At 37.0% G+C, this 19,379-nt stretch overlaps 1 protein-coding gene across 2 annotated transcripts in view; it reads right to left on the bottom strand.

Moving 5' to 3' along the window:
• The window catches only part of LOC145777179 (sialin-like), a 47,522-nt gene that overhangs the window by 9,834 nt on the left and 18,309 nt on the right, over nt 1-19,379 (bottom strand). For both annotated transcript variants that reach the window (XM_082588494.1, XM_082588491.1), the window contains one exon: nt 163-261. In XM_082588494.1, the coding sequence (XP_082444620.1) occupies nt 163-261 (99 nt within the window). The remainder of the gene's footprint in view (nt 1-162; nt 262-19,379) is intronic.

Genomic DNA, 19,379 nt, shown 5'->3' with positions numbered 1-19,379 from the left:
TGGTATTAAAACATAATTTTTACTTCATGAAAACAGATATTCGTCTTATGTAGAACCAAATGAAGAAAACGAAGCTGCTACGTATGAGCGTACTTGTTTCCCATGATAAGCACTTTGGAGTAGGAAAAGCGACTTGTTCAAATTAAGGTTAATCAAGCTTACCATTTCAGCGGAAGAAACATTTCCTTCATTTCCTCTTTGGCAAGAAAGGTTGGGATCTGTACAGTTTCCCAGACTAACGCTTCCGTTTGCACTAGTTGTCTAAAATGAAAAATATCTCGGTAAATTCAATGCATTAGGCCCATAGGACATCACATTGGCCATGTCAAATTAAAACGCACTTCAAACTAGATCAAAAACCAACCAGCAATTTTGCTACGTGAAAGCCACGGTTTAAATCCTGGATAATCTCCAGATCTTACTCTACTTAATGTATTCTTACTGAAACCTGTTACTCACTTTTAATAGATTTAAATGTGTTTTGAAATAGACCAAGGCCAAAGAATAGCCTAACAGTTGATTTCAATCTGATCTAGTAGTTTTTTGATTGATTTTACACAATTATCAAATCACTTATCAACATGATCTTGAGTGAAACCAAACATTCACTCAACCTTACAAAATAAACATTCTTACCATAGATACAATAGCAACATTGATGCCATTTCTTAAGGAATAAATATTCAAGGTTCCTAGCGCTGACATTAGCGCCAAGACATAGCGAGCCTTGATATAGCATCCGGATGTCTTCACCTGCAAATATTGTACTTAGTTTTTAGACACTCAAAGATTCTGCAAGCATAAGTCGTTTTGACCAGAGCTGTGGAGTCGGAGTCGTAGAGGAATCGGAGGGATTTTGGCGTGTTCGGAGTCGAAGTCGGCCAGTTAGGCTATAAACTGAGCAGCAGGAATCGTATATTTTTCTCCCGACTGCACAGCCCGAGTTTTTACATTGATTATTTGTCTGCAGACATTGAATTAATGTTAAAAGGAACTGATTTTCTTGCTGGAAGTCTTTGCGTTCTTTTTACCAGATATTTAATTTCCTTTGTGAGACTCCGCATTTGTGTAAGGCAGGATACTTACGCAATTATACTTCTTGATAGTTGGGTTTATTATAAGCACATTGGTAGAAAACCTGAAAAAGTTCCATAGGCCATGAATTATCTTCTGACTTATACCAGAATAAAGCCAGTGTGTAGAATTGTTTCAGATTACAAAACCGTCAATGTTTTTTTATCTCAACCTTGCGTTTGTTATCATTGCCTTTCTTAGTGTTCTCACGTTAGCCATTTTGGACAGCGAAGACTATTTGGAAAATTGGACAAATTATCAAATATAAAACCAAATTCATTGAAATCGGTCACAATGTTGAAGTAGCCTACATCCTTGTAAAGAAAGGTCGGTCTATTCCATGAGTTTCAAACTTAAATTGCTCTGATGGCCACAATGAGCACTTGTAAATTAACCCCCGAGGGGTGCAATACACAGTAAGAAGTTAATTAATGAACAAAATAACACAGTTAAAACGCAATAAAAAAAGGTAGTAAAAACACAACAGGAACGTTAGATCGCAAGAACAAGTAGGAAGAGCAAAGAGAAGGAAAAACACTTTACGAACGCAAAAAAACGTGAATGAAAAAAAAAAGCGAATGAAAAAGAAAAACAAAAAAGAACGCAAACAAAACGACGGACCTGCATAGTGAAACGTTCGAAATTTGTTTGACTGTATTTTTTTGTTTTCTGTAAGTGTTATAATAAATTAAATATGTTATATCTGATTAAGTTACTTGGCTTCGCATGCCTATGCTTCAACAAGACAAACTTTTTACCTTATCCTTCTCATGTTGCAATTTTCCATGATTTGTGGATTTAGAAATGCCAAACATGCACGAGAGGACTGCAACCTCACAGAAAGCAATGAAGATTATCTGAATGCCTGGGCTACAATTGAACACCTCGCTTCCAATACAACCCAAATGATGCAGCCAAGTGTAACCAACAACAACCGGAGTTCAAAAAAAAAAAGAGAAACGTGCTAAACCCATAAGGAATAAGGGCTTTCTTGTTTGTTCAGCGCTTAAATTTTAACTGCTCTAATATAGTGAATAATAAAGTAAAAATAAAGAAACAGCAGCCAGCGTAGATTTAAACAAAACGGGTCCTTTTTTTGGAAAAAAAATCTATTGCTATTTTTTGATACAGAAAACAAAAACACTTTCCTTGAAACGGCCATCAGAAAAAGGGTCACCGTGGCCTATAGGTGTAGGACTAAGGGGTGTATGCTGTGATTTAACCAATTAGGCAACTTAACCTTGAGGCTCAATAAGTGTTTTATCATTTGCTACAAATGCATCTCTTTAATTTTAAAAGGTCCAAAATGCATTTATCAACTTGTAATACTTTTGTTTTTACTGCATTTTGCCCAGCATCGTGGAGTAGCTTGCTGCGAATAGATCTCATTCATAGCCTATGAGTCGCTCGCAAATCAACAGAACTTTGTGAACTTAGCAAGCGACAACTAAGCAAGTGACAACTGAGCAAGCAACGTTTGAGCAAGTGGCCAAACTTGGTAAATGACGAAAATGTCAGCAAAATGAGTTTGACAAGGGATGACCATTGACCAAGTAAGTCCGAAGTAGGCACGTAAATATCATTTGCTGAAATGTACTTGCTGAGTTGAAGCACTTGCTGAGTTGTCGCATGCCGAGTGGTACGACGACGATAGCTTATACCCCCACCTATAACATACGTAGCTCACCTCCACTACATCGTGATCGATTGCATTTTTCGTGTCCATTGTGGGGGAACGTTGATACAGTTGAGAATTGCCAGAATTTATCAAATACACAAACTCATCATCAAAAAAATACACACAAATAATTTACATTTCTTCTCATTGCTTGTTAATGAAAATACAAATAATCTTAGTTTTACAACAGTTGAGCCTCCTACCAGGGAATGGGATGGGATAGAATGGAATGGAAGATGGAATGGAAGGCAGATTTTGGGATGGAAAATGGAAAATGTCAAGGATGGAAAGGAATGGAAGATCTTAATGATGGGATGGAAGACAATCTTCCATCATTCCATTCCAATTCCATCATTACCTTTCTAACGCTTCATCAAGACATGCAAAATATTACGTTGCTTGCTGAAATAATTCGATTTTCGAATGCTGTCAAACGTCAGGAGGAAACTTCTTGACGTTTGACAGCATTCCATCATACGACACTTGTGTTCTATGTTTGCAGATTCTCGTGGGTTTTGTTTCGAGAAAGCAGTTAAACGAAATACATTTTTGTACATTTCGAAACAAAAAACTACAATGGCAAAGTCGATAGAAAACAGAAAGAAACAAAACAAAAATGTCTCCAAAGTAAACGTTTGAAAGTATTTGCCACCTGAACAAAAGTAATGTTGTGCAATAGGTTGGTTGGACTGACAAAGCCTTTGATAGGTTATTCCTGGCAGTTTCGCATAGGCTACTTTTGTAGAGGCTTTCAGCTACCGACGCAGGGCCGACGTTAATAAACATTATGTATATTGTATATACCAGCGTAGCGCTTGGCCTACATTTGCAGAGTGTGGCAGAAGACCAAGTCATATTTCAGCTATAGGCTATTAATTTCCTGCATGTTTTTTCTTTTTGTTGCCATTAAGCTACTGATACATGCAATGCAGCTTATGCAATTTTTTGTGACTGCCACCCATCAGTAGGCTACTAGTTTTTTGTTTGTAAAACTTACGCAGGACTAGCTTCAACCATATAATCCGATGATGATGACTTTAACTTGTGCTTTTATTACACCAATTGTCCGCGATGCTTCTCAGTATTTTGTTACTTTTTTATCTTCTCCAACGTAGACTACTACTATAGTTTCTTTAACTTTGCTACGTGTTGTTTCTTTCTGTATTATATTTATAGAATCAATCTACGCTTCTAGTTCTAACACCAAACGGCATGTAATCCTTAGGAAAATATTGCTGTTAAATTTTTAGCTTATTTGTTTGTTTGTTTGTTTATCTTTATCCTGCATTGCGGGAAAGCGGACTTGAGTGCTATGCATCGGTGTACGCCTTCCGACATACACCTGACCCACGCTGCAGCCGACTGCAATGTCTGTTTCCGGTTGTCTACTCTGCTTAAGACTGAAATTTGGCACTACCCATTACTCGAAATCGATCACTGGGTAGAGGCAATTATCGTGAAGTTTCTTGTCCAGAGAAACAACAGCAAGTGCGGGTGGCTGGAGTCAAAAATGCAGGCTCTCGACTGCGAGCCCAACGCGCTAACCACTCGGCCACTGCTGCTTAAATTTAGCCTACGGTTTTTAGGTTTATTTGTGGCATATTCATCGCGGAGATCACAAAATGTGAAGATGGAAGATGGAAGAGATTTCTGAGATGGAATGAAAGATGGAATGGAATATTTCTAAGATGGAATGGAGATCGAATGGAAGAAAATCTCAGGATGGAAGATGGAAAAAAACGTCTTCCATTCCATTCCATCCCATACCCTGCCTCCTACCATAGAAGAATTTAAGTTCAAAGAAGACTATCATTTAGAAATTGTCAATTTGCTTTGGTCATCTGTTCCTGATATTCTGCACACGCCATCACCGTAGACAATAGTCGGTAGGCCTACATACAAATATCACTTTCAGCACATGATCTGCTTTTACATTCAGTTTCAGCAGCAATACCTTCGGGACATTGTATTCTCATACTTATTGTATTGTTGCTGCTGTCAAACCGTGTGTTTATAAAAGGCGCTTCCTAATCTGAGTCAACCTTAAAAGTTAATAAAATAAGCAATTTCTTTTAATTCTTTTGTTTTACCGAAACAGAAACAAGACATTACAAACAGAACTTAGCACAAAATCCAATCGCTCTTTTACTCGATTTTGATTTTAGGCACAGAGTAGGCCTACAAAACACGAAAAAAATCTTTTGTAAAACCGCTATCAGAGTTACCTTCCCATGAATCGCTATCAGTAGCCTTATATATAAGCCACCACATTCACATTTGTGATAGAGATCAAATCATTGAGCGAGCTTATATTAGGTAGACCTAATTTGCAAAGAAACGCGTAGCCTAATATTATTTGCACGAACAAAAAATCGCAGTAGTCCCACATAAAATTTAGAAACTTATACATTTTCCCGGTCTTCTTTGTTTTCTTCTGAACTTAAAAATAAAGCTGTGACGAGTTCTTTCTACTTTAAACGGATCCAAATGAAACGTTCTTCATCTACGTTTTCTTGTAAACAGTCCATTTTTTCGCAGTGGTAGACCCCAGATACGTGACGTAGCTTTGCTGGCTTCACTCCATGCTGGGAGTGTTAAAAGTTAGTAACATATGGTGGTTACCAGGAAATCAAAGGATGCAGCTAGCTGCGGAAAAAACAAGTTGCTGCAATTGCATGAAAATATATAACGATGTTGCTGTCAGTAGGATAAATGGCGAAAATGAGTGTTAACCCTTTGCTTTTCAACGTTATTTTGGAAGTTAACTGCTCAAGGGGGGGCCGTTTTTGGATCAAATTCAATCAGCTGTTACGTGTTATCCGCTGGTGCTATTTCAACAGAAGTTGCACTGGTGTGAAAACAAATCATTTGTCTATAAGTTTGAAAAGTCATTATTTTAAAATTTTATATGTTAAACTTGATATTTCAATTTTTGCAAAGGTACCCAAAAACGACAATTTTGATTTATCTTGCCGCTATTTAATTACCATGCTAATCCGATTTCATGCAAAGTTCTGAATAACAAAGAGCTCAATCGACTGCACGAAGTGTGTGTGCGGTGTGCCGAATCATCGCGTTGGTAAAGATTTGCGAGCAAATCTTATTGTAAGCTACTCACTGATTCTAAAATAGTTACAATCAGAATAATATTGTTACACGAATTTGCAAAAAAACAAAACTGCGTTTGTTGTCTTACATTTTTGTCCTAAACTAATGCATTCCGAAACTCATGGCTATCTTCTAGTTTTATGGAACCAAATTTCTCATAAGTAACACCTTAGCCTGCTTGAATAGCTGTTTACATCTTCGTTTGTGTATTTTAGGTCTACAATTGAGTTTGTAGTATGAATATTTTTAGTAGAGAGAAGACAATTGAACAAGTTGTTGAAATTATCTGAAATTTCTAAGTTCAAATTAGGTGCTTTTGAAATTGTGGATTTGTGTCAAGTCGCATCACAAATATCATGCAGGCTCCATCATAAGTCATTTCGCTTACGGGTGTTTATAAACATGACTCATAAATTACATCCACAAAAAATACAGCATTTACATCAACAAAGCTAAGTTCGAAGCCCACTTTTATTGAAGATTGCGTCAATCAATTTGAAAATACATTTTTAGTCCGCCAGCGTCGAAACAATGCAACGGCGAATTGAGGAACATGCGTAAACAAAGGAAATGTGAAATAACCCACAGTCAGCAAATCTACATAAATTTAACGTTTACAAATGTTGAATCAATGTAAATAGACTGGATTGCTGACTGGGTCCTTATTGTTTGAAGCACAAAAAATACGCGTAAAGGCGACAACATCAGCAAGGCAGTGATTATGTTTCTGGCCAAAAAAAAATTAACGTTTGGCTTCAAAGATAAAAATGATTATAACGAAGCTTCAAAGTTTGTCGTAAAACATTTTGCAGAGATACAATAAACATAATCACTTTGTGCCAGATTGTGAGAAGACTTCCTAGATTCTTTCCAACCATTTGCATGATTGCAAATTATTTTCTATAACTTTATATTGCCAAATAATGGCTTCTTTGTTGAAACAACGTGGCTACAATTCTATAAAAAATTCTGAGGCCTACTACATTGAAGTAATGAAAAAAATTTTTGTGATTTTGCTGATGACGTTTTACAATATCCGAGAAGTAAAAAATAATAATGATGAATTATTTTACAAAACCGTGGTTTGCAAGCGCTTCACAAAAAATTGTTGGGGGAAAATTTACTATTAGACGTAAAACGTTTGTAAAAGAAAATTGTCGGTTTACGTATTTATAATGTTTATTGCGCTGTTATCGAATTATAAACTGCCTGTGTTGTCTACCTTTGTGGTTGCCGGCCAGCTTAGAGCAGCATGCAAACTAAGCGTTTATGGTATTTGCATCGTGTTATGATTCTCGAAAATTTCCCACAAGGTCTTTATTTTTATCGTGATATTTTCTGCCTCTTTTGTCCTAAACTTGAAGTTATTGTGCAGCACAATCCACATCGGCTTTTAGACTCATTCTTCATTGAAAATCTTTTGTGTGGTGCATCATTTCAAGTAGTGTCTTCCCCTAAACTGTTACACAAATCGTCCAGAACCAGGTTGATTATTATGTATCTTACACCCGTTGAGAGCCTGTTATTGTATGTGTAGAATTATTACTGTAGATGTCTGACTAAATTCATGCCAAAGTCGAGCAAATTCTGCTTTCGGGATCCTTGCCGTTATTTACGGTATTTTTTGTTGATAAGTTTAGGCAGCATTTTTCCAAGATAAATGAAGACATCGGTATTGTTCGTCACTTAGATTTAGTTTTCTCAGCATTGTTTATTCATTCTTTGATTCACTAGTTTGTCCCACTTTTGGTATAATCGGATCGTTTATAAATGGCGGGTCTTCACAATAGCCGGCCTCTTATACATTGGGGCAACGTATTCAGATGTTGAATCAATGAAGAAGAAAGCTGATTTGTTGTTTGTCTTATGTGACGCCTAACTTTATGCCTCGTCAACATTACAAAATATTTTGTAATGTACATTATGTACATTGTACATTTTGTTTGTACATTACAAAATATTTTGTAATGTAGATGAGGCATTATCATCTTGATTTTGCGCTCTTTGGAACAAAACACAGTGCACTGTGAAACAAAAATACAGGACATAACAACAAGTAGGCGACATAAAGCAGGGAAGGGACGCCATCGAGTTAGCTGCTATACGTGTAAATGGAGCCTATCTCACAATTTTGAGTGTATCTCACAATTACTGTTTGCAAAAACGCTATTTCTCCGGCTTCTCCAAAAAGCATTTGCAGTAATACATTTCCTCAATTGCAAGTTTTGTCAATGAGAGCATTTCCATAGAACGTTTATTTCGAAACCAGGTTTTCGTGTCTTTACCCAAGAGAAGATTTCTTATTGTAACGTTTTTTATTCGTCAATGAATATTATCTGCTTGAAACAACTGTTTTGAATAGTTTGTGGCCTCCATAGCCTACTATTTTGATCGTGGATTGCTATTCTTCTTTGTAGAGCTGATAACGCAAAAAACGTTTGCTATTATTGTTTCTAATTAACAGCTTTGTGATCACTGGCTTTTCTTTGTAGCATAAGAAATAACGCGCTTTGTATTATTGAGGTCAAACCAAACAAAGGAAAGCAAGAGGATGCTTCTCTCTGCTCGCGCATATCGATGCACGAAGCAATTATGAGCTTATGGCTTGTTATCGCAATGTAATCCATTTCACGCTTTGCTGGAAGTTAGCTAGAAATAGCAAAAATTCACTAAAATCTTGAATTTACAAGAAAACTACACAACTTTTAGCATCAAATTTAATATCATCAGATCCGCCTGGCAATTTTAGGAAAAGTCAAGAAAAACCAAGTGCATGGCGTTACTGTGCTTCAAATAATTAAAGGAAATTTGAGGGGGGGGCCAAATCTGGCCTCCCTTTGAGGAGCAAAGTGTTAAGCGTACAAATTTTAAGACGCATATTTTCCATTTGACCAAATTTGTCAAACTAAAAGCTCATTTTTTATGACTGAAATGCTTATTTTTTACACAATATTCAACTTGTGTTAGCAATAACCAAGATTTCTAAAAAAAATTCGAAGTAATTTTGATTTAGCTCTCACATCTCATTGATATCAACTAATGTTTTTACTTGCCGTAAAGACATATAGGCCTAGTCCTATTCTGCACGATAATGTTTTTTCGTTTGTTTTTGTTTGTAACCATTTTTAATACTTTTTGTCTAGAAATCGCTACTTACAGTAGTTTCTGGTTGTTGTATATTTATATAACGTTCTCACAACTTTTAAGTATTAAAAAGTAGCGCTTTGTAAAATAATGTACTTGTTTTTAGTGTAAATTTTTTTCCTTATTGTTTGCAAAACATTAGATCAGTTAGACACTTTTAACCTAATTGACTTTGAAAGGATTGCCTGCCTCAAACGAGATCTGATCTATATACCCCCTACAATGCATTGGCTCAGACACTGACTGCACCGCGTCATAATAAAACAAAAATAAAATGATAATAATTAATTACTGCGAAATTTTCTTTTCACAATACAAACCCTGCAAGCAAAGTTTGTTTTTAGTACAATGACTCAACATCTGCATATTGCGTTTGTAAGTATCAACAAAGTCAAACAACGGGCTACGATCAGTTTTGTTTAGCTTCGTATAATTGAACAAAGCTCTCCATTTGTCTTTGTTCTTGTTGGTTGGTTTTGAATCTTTATCCTCGGACTGACAGTCCGAGGATAAAGATTCAAAACCAACCAAAAAGAACAAAGACAAATGGAGAGTTTCGTTCAATTATTTGATAGGATGTATGTGTTGCTCAAGCGCACACCCCGAGAGTAGTTTTGATTTTCGAATTTGCTGCGATTTTTAATGGCAACTTGTAAACCTTTCAAGGGTAATCAAAAAAGCTGACAGCGTAACACTAAATTGGCAAATTCAAGTTCATCATAGAGTTTCGCCACACACGTTTGGCTGGGCCAGTAGCCTAATCAGTATATCTTTTTATCCAAATAGAAAAAAAAAAAGTAAAACTAAAAGGTACCTTGATGTAGCGCAGCTTACAAGCATGCTCATGCTCACAGTCTTTGTTGACTGTTTGAATTTGCGTTTTCCCACAAGGTATATTTTTGCTGTTACATATGAAACAAATGTTTGTTTCGTCTTGAACAAATATTAAGTAGGAACGTGATAAGTGACTTAAGTGTGATGCTATTTTATTATTTAGGAGCAATTGGTATGATCTTTTCCATCGTGTTTTTGTCGATCATACACGGCTCTCCAGCTGTTCATCCACGCATATCACCACAAGAGAGAGATTGCATTGAAATGAGCATCTACGGAAAAAAGGTTGGTTAATGGCGGTGGCAAAAAGTCACAAATCTCAAACGAATTATTTAGCACTTTTTAACACATTGTATTATATTGAATTTGCATCCCAAAAGTAAAACAACAACTTTAGCTGAGCCAGGCTACTTTGTGCAATGACGTAGATTGTGGAATAGACAATTGACGAATTGAGTGTAATAACTATTTTAGTCACAATCTTCAAGTTAATGTTAACTGCTAAACTTGTATCGTTTAATAGTTAAGGTGTATTTTTTTGTGCAGAAGTTTATTTCACAGACTTGTTGATTCTGTCTCCCTAACTCACACAATTAGCTATTTCGTTCAAACAAAGGTCGATTTAGGTCGATTTAGTTAGGCACCTTGTGGTGCTTACCAATGTGAACTCTGAGTGTAAACATTTTTTTAATTAGGCTAATCATGCCTTCCAGGCACCAGAGGACAAAAATCCAGTTCCTTGGTTGTCTATTGGAAAATCTCTTCCATTTTGGGCAACCTTAGCTCCTCACATGGCGGACAGTTGGGCTACGATATCAATCATTACATTGATTCCAACTTACATCGCAAGTGTGCATAAGTTTAATATCAAGTCCGTAAGCGACGACACTGTTCACAAGTTGATGCAATAAGTTGATCACCATGTAATAAGTTTACAGGCCAATATGGCGTAACCCATGATACGAAGTTACTGTGATAATTTGTGATTGTAAGTGTTGTATTCAATACTTGCTTTTAATGCTATAAAAACTGTTTATCCGATATGCAAAGTGTAGAACCTACTCTGATTAATGAAGCATTCCCAATCAATTATATAATGTTTTTTGTTTCAGACCGCAGTTCTATCAGCTCTGCCGTTTATTCTCAGATTTGCTATGATGATCCTTGGCAATGTTTTAACCGATCACATTGTCAGAACACGCTGGGTTCGATTGATAGTCGTGCGAAAGGTTCAGTTTATTTTTTTGTTTTTTTGATTAGTTAATCAAGTGGTTGCACCAACAAAAATATCATTACTCGCAGGCTATAGTAGGTTACAGTCTTAAAACAATAAACCTAAAGTTAAAGTGTTGTCTTTCAAATGCTTGTGATCTACCAAAGCAAAACATAATAAGACAACTGATCTTAGCCTCGAGTAACCATGTTCCCTTGGGTTTTCCGCTGCTATCCATCTAGGCGAGTAAGAATTGACATAAAAATAGCCGGACCCGGACATTTTTGATAACAACCATTTTTCTTCATAAAAAGATGGGTTACCTGTTTGACACCCCAAATCTAAAATTCGGCAAAATTTGGACTTAGGGAAAGGCCTTTTCCACTGGGGCAATTATTGATCGATGCGCCATCTAGCGGAAGAAAAATATATGTATTTTCTATCGTGCTAATTCCCGAATTTCAAGTGAAACAAAGATGATTAACATAGTATCTAGAACTACCCTTCAGCAAATTTGCTATTTCACGTTGATTCAACGTCTGACAACGTTGAATCGACGTAAAATAACATCTTTTGTTTGCTGAGTGCCTCATGTAACAGAAATTAGGCTCCAATGATAGTGTAAAAAGGTGGTCCCATCCTTGATTCAAGTGTTGGGTATGAGAAGATAAGGTCCTCATTGTACTAAGCCTTTGGCACTAAGGACAGTAGGGTGGCCAGTTCCTATCTCTCGGCCGCCTTTCCTGCAGCAATTATGCCCACCCAATTTATTTCACCCTGCGGGAAGAGGTGAACGGTGTTTTCAACAACCAGCTGAAGCCGGGAGTCGAACTAGGTTTACATTATTGGAAAGCCAACGCCTTACCCGTTGTGCCATCCCACAGTGTAGTGGTTGTAAAATTCTACAAAATGCTAATTAACTAAGATTGATTTCGGAAAATGTAATTTCGTCTGTTACAACGTATCTGACGAACATGAAAATTACGGACACATTAAATTTGGTAATGATTTATACCTTGAACTTTCACAAAGAAAAGATTTCAGAAAAAGCATAATTAAGGAGTTGGATAACAACTATAACATCATACCAGCCAAGTCATTAAATCCATCGTATCATCGCCAAAGTTGCACAAAAATACTTACCTGAAGAAATAGGTCGTTACATAGGTAGGCTACTTAGGTAGCCATTTTTACGTCGATGCAATGTCGCCAGACTTTTATTGTCAATTGGCATTTTAATACATCAGGTCACAAGATCGAGTATGCTCTTGGATGTACTATCATCCCTTGGTCTTTGTTGTGCAAATTATGGTCAAGTAATAGCGTTTAAACGATCAGCTAATGTAAGCCAAGCGAATGGTGATAATAGGGATGAGGTAATGGACTATACAAGGCATCCCGGCTCTTTCTGTCAGTGGGTAGCAGATAACTTCGATTTTAACGAAGATAATCTGACAGGTCATGAACTCATGATACAACGCATGTGATGGGCATTATAAATTGTCAAACACCAAGAATGGCAACTCGACCAGTAGTTATTGAAAAACGACACGTCAGTGCAACTGAACTACTGGAATCAGGCAATTTTGGCAATTTAATCGAGTCGTATACTAATGCAAAGACAGGTAGCCTACTTGGAAAGACGTACGACGTACGAATCAAGCAGCTGAATGTCTCTCCCGTGTTATTTATTTACGCACCATGAATTGCTTGACACTCTGTGGCTGTGTTCAAACATAATATTCAATTCTAAGCCAGTACAATGGCAAGAGTTCATGGCTAATGTAGTTCAAGGTGAGTTTCAGGTTTCGTCCGTATCATTTAATCCTATGATACCACTTAATCAATCAATCAATCAATCAATCATTCAATCATTTTATTTTTCGTCATTAACGCGTCCGGGACAAAAAAGATACTAACTACAAAAATCGGTACAAACCTACCAGCACGTTAACGAACGGGAAAAGGTGGCAAAACCTTAAAAGGTTTAAAACGTGCCTGAATGAAAAATTATGTAGTAGTAGTAGGCTATATATCAGTAGTTAGCACAGCCACAAAACCCAAAACCGCAACAGATGAAGCTGTTTACAGTACAAGGATATTTGTTTAAGACCAAGCGAGAAAAATGAGCATACGTTGTCCACCGCTAACGTTTGACCAACCCCTCTACTTCAGAGCATTTAAAATTAAACAGGACAATTTTGGTATCTTCAAAAATGTTCACTTATGACTTGGTGGTTTTTATCAACTGATGTCCTTTCTCGGAGCAGGGTGCAAACTGATGGAAAGAAGTGGTTTAGATGATTTATGGAAAACTTTGTATGCATCGAAATCTTTGCCAAAAATGATGGAGAAGATTTGTAGGCTACAACGTTTCAACAGGGCGTTATTGTTGGTACTCGTGTAATGTGGATACAATGTGGATAACGCCTTATATATTGGTAAAGATATTATTCGCAAAATATGCCAAAAGAAACTGAAAGAGATTTCTCTAAAAAGATCTGACCAAGCAAGTACCAAGCAAGCATAGTCCGTTACGTAATTTCAATATGTGTGTGTAACTGTGTATATTAGTTTGTTTTTGTGATGTTGGGTTCAGTCGTGTTCTCATTGCTTTAAGAATTGGCGCTCCAGTTGTTCCAGGAACGAGGAGGCGACTGATTCTTAACTAATCATCAACTTATTTTAAAGTATCAGGTTTGGTGGCCGTGCTTAACTATATTTATTGATGCATACCGCAATATTAGATCCATTCATGCACGTCTTAAACCATTAAGGTTTTGCCACCTTTTCCTTTTGTTAGTTTTGTTACTGTATTTCTTTTTCACAATATCATTTCTTTTGCATTCTGACAAAGAAAAATAAATTGAATTGAATTGAATTGATGGGAAAAGCCTTAAAATGTGGAGATGAAGAGATACACATGTCATCCACCGAAATCTTTCACAGATTATACTGTCTATACTCTATAGCAGTGGTTCCCAACCTTTTTTGGTGTCGGGGCCGAATTTCAAACTTCAGAGTACGTATGGAGCCGCATGAAAACACTCAAGTAATTAACGTGTGCTTTAGCGGATAGCCTATGTGTGCTTTAAGCGGGCTTTGTGCTAATTGGTATTGGTTGCAAATTATTGGGCTTGTCTTTGTGTTGATTTGCCTGTTTTGGGCTTGTTTCTTAGATTCACTTTCTTGTTTTCAAAAAAACAATCTGACATCACTGTGTAAGATGTAAAATGAAAATTTCACTGACAATGCAACCTCTACGACACAACGACAATACAGTTTGTAAACAATTTTGACTTCGCAAACAATTTTGACAAGTCCTAAAATAATCGCCCTAGTTATTATAAATAGATTTTTTTAGATTTTTTTGTGGGATTTTCAGGGGTCAACGAGAGCCGCAAGAAGGCTAGCTTGGAGCCGCATGCGGCTCTAAGAGCCGCGGTTGGGAATCACTGCTCTATAGCCTGTTTGCAGGTGAAACCGGACAAATTTTCGTAGGAACTTGCCAATGTTCCACTATCACTTTTCTCAGATGACGGAAGTATGCGGAAATCTCAGACATTTGCATTGTTCAAATACATAATCTTGCAAAATGAAGATATTTTGTGCATTAATTCTCGATTATCTTGTATTTCGATTGTATTTGATGGCTGTGCTCTCATTCACCGACGTCCCTGGTCAAAATTTGGGAATATGAAATATTTGCTTGAAATGTTCATTCAATATCTTCTACGCGGGGAAAATACCAATATCAGCGTTGTTTTTCACAATTGTGATATTGAAACAACCAAAGGCCAAAGGGGCAGAGCAAAAGCGCATAAAGCTGACCACATCTTGTCCCGACGTTGCAATTCGCTTAGACACACCCATCCCGGCAAATAAACCCGTGTTTTTATCAAATAAACGTAACAATTTATAAACTTACTCTAGGATAATCTTAGTAATAATGGCATTACTGTGGACAAGGCCAAAGGACAAGGCCAAAGGACAAGGCCAAAGGACAAGGCCAAAGGACAAGGCCAAAGGACAAGGCCAAAGGACAAGGCCAAAGGACAAGGCCAAAGGACAAGGCCAAAGGACAAGGCCAAAGGACAAGGCCAAAGGACAAGGCCAAAGGACAAGGCCAAAGGACAAGGCCAAAGGAGAAAGAGACGCTGATGTTGCCATTGTCCGTAAGGTTCTGGAAGAACATGAAACCTATGGTCAAGTATAGGCTAACTGTGATGTCTGACAATACTGATATACTCATCCTTTTGCTTTATCACGCACCATGCGGAAACAGCATTTATATGAAAACGTCTAACGCGAAAATTTCCATTCGTCGAGGTCAGCTTGCTCTCGGAGAAAATATGTGCCGATCTTTGCTATTTTGCCACGCGTTCTCTGGATGCGATACAACATCCTGCATTTACAAAACCGGAAAAGTAAAAGTTTTTAAAATCTTGAAAGGTCTGGACAAAGTGCAACGTAAATGTGCCGCTTTCGGAAACAAGGAAGCTTAAAAAGAAAAAAACATTTCCAGAATTGGAGAAGAATTCTCCAAAATTCTGTACAAGCAAGTGTTTTCCACGAATACTTTGAATTTATTTCGCTACCATTACGCTGTATCCCCAAAATATATATCAGTTGAAAGAATGCCTCCAACAATTATACAGCATGCTACTTTCACAGCCTTAGTGTGCATCGTCAAGTGTCAACATGGCGTCATTTGAAAACTGTGCTGAATCATACTTTCTATGGACACAAGGAAACAGCTTCTGGTCTGGTCCCAATAATGACAGATAATGAATGTGAAACCAAAACTTTTCTGAAAGAAATTAGGTGCAATTGCAGGAGCGCTAAACGTTTATGCACATCTTGTGGTCAGTGGCGTAGCCAAGGGGAGGGGTTTTGGGGGTTACAACCCTCCCCCCCTTTGGCACGCGTGTGACGTCACGATATTGAGAATGATGCTTTCAGTCTAAAAAAAAATGCCTAATTTTAAACAAAATTGCATTAAAAGAGCAAGTTTTGCCAATAGGCCTATACCAAACATCTCAGCCAGGAATTAGCAACAAGAAAAGATACAGACTTAGCTTTATTTCCGAAAAATGCCGAAGAAAACATGATCTTATCCTTTTGCTATGCCACCAGACACCACCATTTTACAGGAATATTCGTAACCACATTTTTGTTGAAAATGCTCTCAGAATGCACTAAATTCAAAGTAATTTTTCAAAATTTTCTGGGGGAGGCCCCCCAGACCCCCCGCCGCTGGGTCGTCAAACCCCCCCCCCTTTCAAAATTCCTGGCTACCCTACTGCTTGTGGTTGCTCCAAAAAAGGCTTTAAATACAGTATTCACTGAGCTTGTGAAGCTCACTGTGAAAATTCATCACTTTTAGAGTGTTAGATACCCAAGACCTGTGAGTGTAGAAGTAGGCTATATTTACTTTAATAAAAATAGTTGTATCTCTAGAACGGGACCTCAAATTGTTACTGTGGTAGTTTTTACAAGTAAAATATTTTTTGCAATGAATGATTTGTAAATGAAAGCGAACGCATATATTAAATATACGCTGCCTTTTCTGTTGAAGCAAAGCAATAGTACTGAATAAAAGACATTAAATGGGCTCCAGATAAACATTAATTGCTGAAATCGCTGATGTTGATGTTTCTATTATGCGTTGATTCTACATCTGCCAACGTTGTATCATCACTTGTTTCAGTTGCTAATGTTACTGAAGTGTCATATAGCCTACATTGAATTACACTTTAACGTAGGCAATTATAATTGCGTAAAATAATTAGACTGTAATAAATGGCCAAATACGTCACAAATATGGGGGTCGGCAGAAAAAATGCAGGGGTGGGGGAAGAAGCGAGGGTTGAGAGTGCACAATTTTTGCAGCCAAATTCATCTTGTAAGCTGCAACATAGGTAAGAAAAGTTCTAAATTTAAAGTAACATTTAAGTGGTGAGGTGCAAAAATTGTGAAAAAAATTACTATTAACGTATGATGTAAGTGGTTGTTGCGCCTACGGCGCAAAACTATTTAGAGAAATCAAAAAACTGAAGTAGAGTTGGTTAAAAACCTGATGAGAAAGTGTTTGCGTAGAAGGCGAGTACAATTTTTGAAAATTGCACTCCCGAGCAAATTACACGTAAAATCATAATCTTGGGGAGAGAGGGGGGGTAAGTGCCCTTCCCTGCCGACACCCATGATCACAACCTTCTTTAAAAAAATTAATACACTTATATTTTTGTGAGTGTTAATTACGTGTATGTGCTTCCTAAGTTTCATTTTACTTAGAGAAAATATTTACAACCGCTAGATGACGCGCTATGAAAATTTAAAATGCTGATTTAGGGCAGTTCCCCAAGTCCGATTTTTTCCGAATTTCGGAATCGTCGGTTTGACTACCAGACAAGCCTCCTGCAACCAAAAAATTGTTGTTATCAAAAATGTCCGGGTCCAATGTCACTTCTTACTTGCCTAATCCTAGAATGCAACTAAGTTAACTCTTTCATGAAAGATATAAATGCTATTAAAAGAAGGTCTTTGGTAATTTGCCGTTTTGTTTACATGAACAACCAATCCCATATGAAAGGTCTATTGAGACTTCGTAATTCTTCTCCTCCAATAATATTCCTTTCCATAACTGAGCCTGGTGATCAGGTTGTCGAAATATAAAAAGATAAACTTTTTGGAAAATCTTTGATTTGTCTTACACGTTTGAGGTAATAAATTAAGTTCAGTATTGTTTCAGATAATGTCGTCGGTACCACTCACAGTGGCAGGTGTGGCGATGGTTTTGATGGCGTTTGTTGGCAATCAACAATGCAATCCCGCGAGATCAGTCGTTTCCATGATTGACACTCCGGAATATCAACTGGCAAAATTTTAACACTGTGCTGTAGTTTGTTTTTTTCCTGTTGATAAATTTAATATCTAACCATTGTACTTTGTTTAGATATACAGTAGATAAAATTGCTGTGCGTTATTCCTGAAGAGGACGTCATGTGATGTCGAAGACGTTCGAAATTTGTTTCACTGTATTTATTTTGGGTTTCTGTAAATGTTGTAATAAGTTAAATATGTTATATCTGATTAAGTTACTTGGCTTCGTATGCCTATGCTTCAACAAGACAAAGTCTTTACCAAGCTCACAGTTTTGCCATGGCTATGATTGTAACAAATTAATGTTGATTAGGCCTATATGTAAAAAAGGAAAAATTCTTGAAAACGTCGCAAAAATTCTATTAATTTTTGATAAAGTTTATAGAAAAACCTTAAAACAGCATATAGCTTACTGACTTTTTATTCTGTGTGCCAACATATCGTTCATAACATAACTTCTTTCATGTCATCAATCGTCTTTAAGTGCGACACGTGTTCAGCAAATTTTTCTAAGTGTGTCGCTTCAAAACTTATGAAACATTTGATTCCAGTAGGAGACGTAATATATTAAAATATTAGATAAAAATGTTTTAGGGGTTCGCAACCGCTTCGAAGGCATCAAAAGGGGTCTTTCAAGATAAAAAGATTAAGAACCACTGTGCTAAACCTACTGTATGTCCAAAAACGATTTTTTTTAAAAAGCGTCAAATTCGAGGTTCTTTTCCATCACGCTTATGCTCACGCATCACGCTCACGCTCCATCCATTAATCAAGTATGAAACTATGAGACTTGCAGTGGTCTTATTGCACAATCATAATCGTGATAGCAGTTCAAATAATTGAAAGAACGTTCAGCTAACATGAATAGATCTGCTCTGCCCTATACCTTGTGATTTGATGCGGTGCAAAATAGCCTACAAAGTGTGCATTCAAGAATAAGGACCCCTCCAAAGAGACTATGATGTAATGTTTTCTGAAATGAAGCTGACAATTTTCCTTTCTGATAATAATCAAATGAAAGAATTGAATTATCTTTTCTATTGACCAAACTCATGGAACAAACAAACTCTAGAAATGGCCATTCAATTAAAATGATTCGTTTTACCTAACAGCTTATACAAAGGGGACAATTGCTCCCTCCCAAACAAACAAAAAAATTGAAATAAACATTTCACACCCTGTTACAGCATTATTTGACAAAATTTTAATATTGATTTAGACTGAAAATACTCTCCGAATGCGCACTTTCAAGGTATTTGTTTCAAAATTTTCTGGGGGAGGCCTCCTTCAGACACCCCTGTGGGTGCTTCGCCTTCGGTGACCATCTGTTACCGGACTCACACCCATGTGTAAAATACTTATTTGCCTACCTCAAATTGTATTTGTTTTGGTTACGCCAGAGCAGTGAAAAAGAATTTCATCAGTCTTTGTTAATGGTTGTGCAGG

The sequence above is a fragment of the Aplidium turbinatum genome, chromosome 9 (assembly GCF_918807975.1).
Source record: "Aplidium turbinatum chromosome 9, kaAplTurb1.1, whole genome shotgun sequence".
NCBI lineage: Eukaryota > Metazoa > Chordata > Ascidiacea > Aplousobranchia > Polyclinidae > Aplidium > Aplidium turbinatum.
The sequence above is the reverse complement of the archived record's forward strand: the minus strand, read 5'-3'. Positions and strand labels throughout refer to the sequence as shown.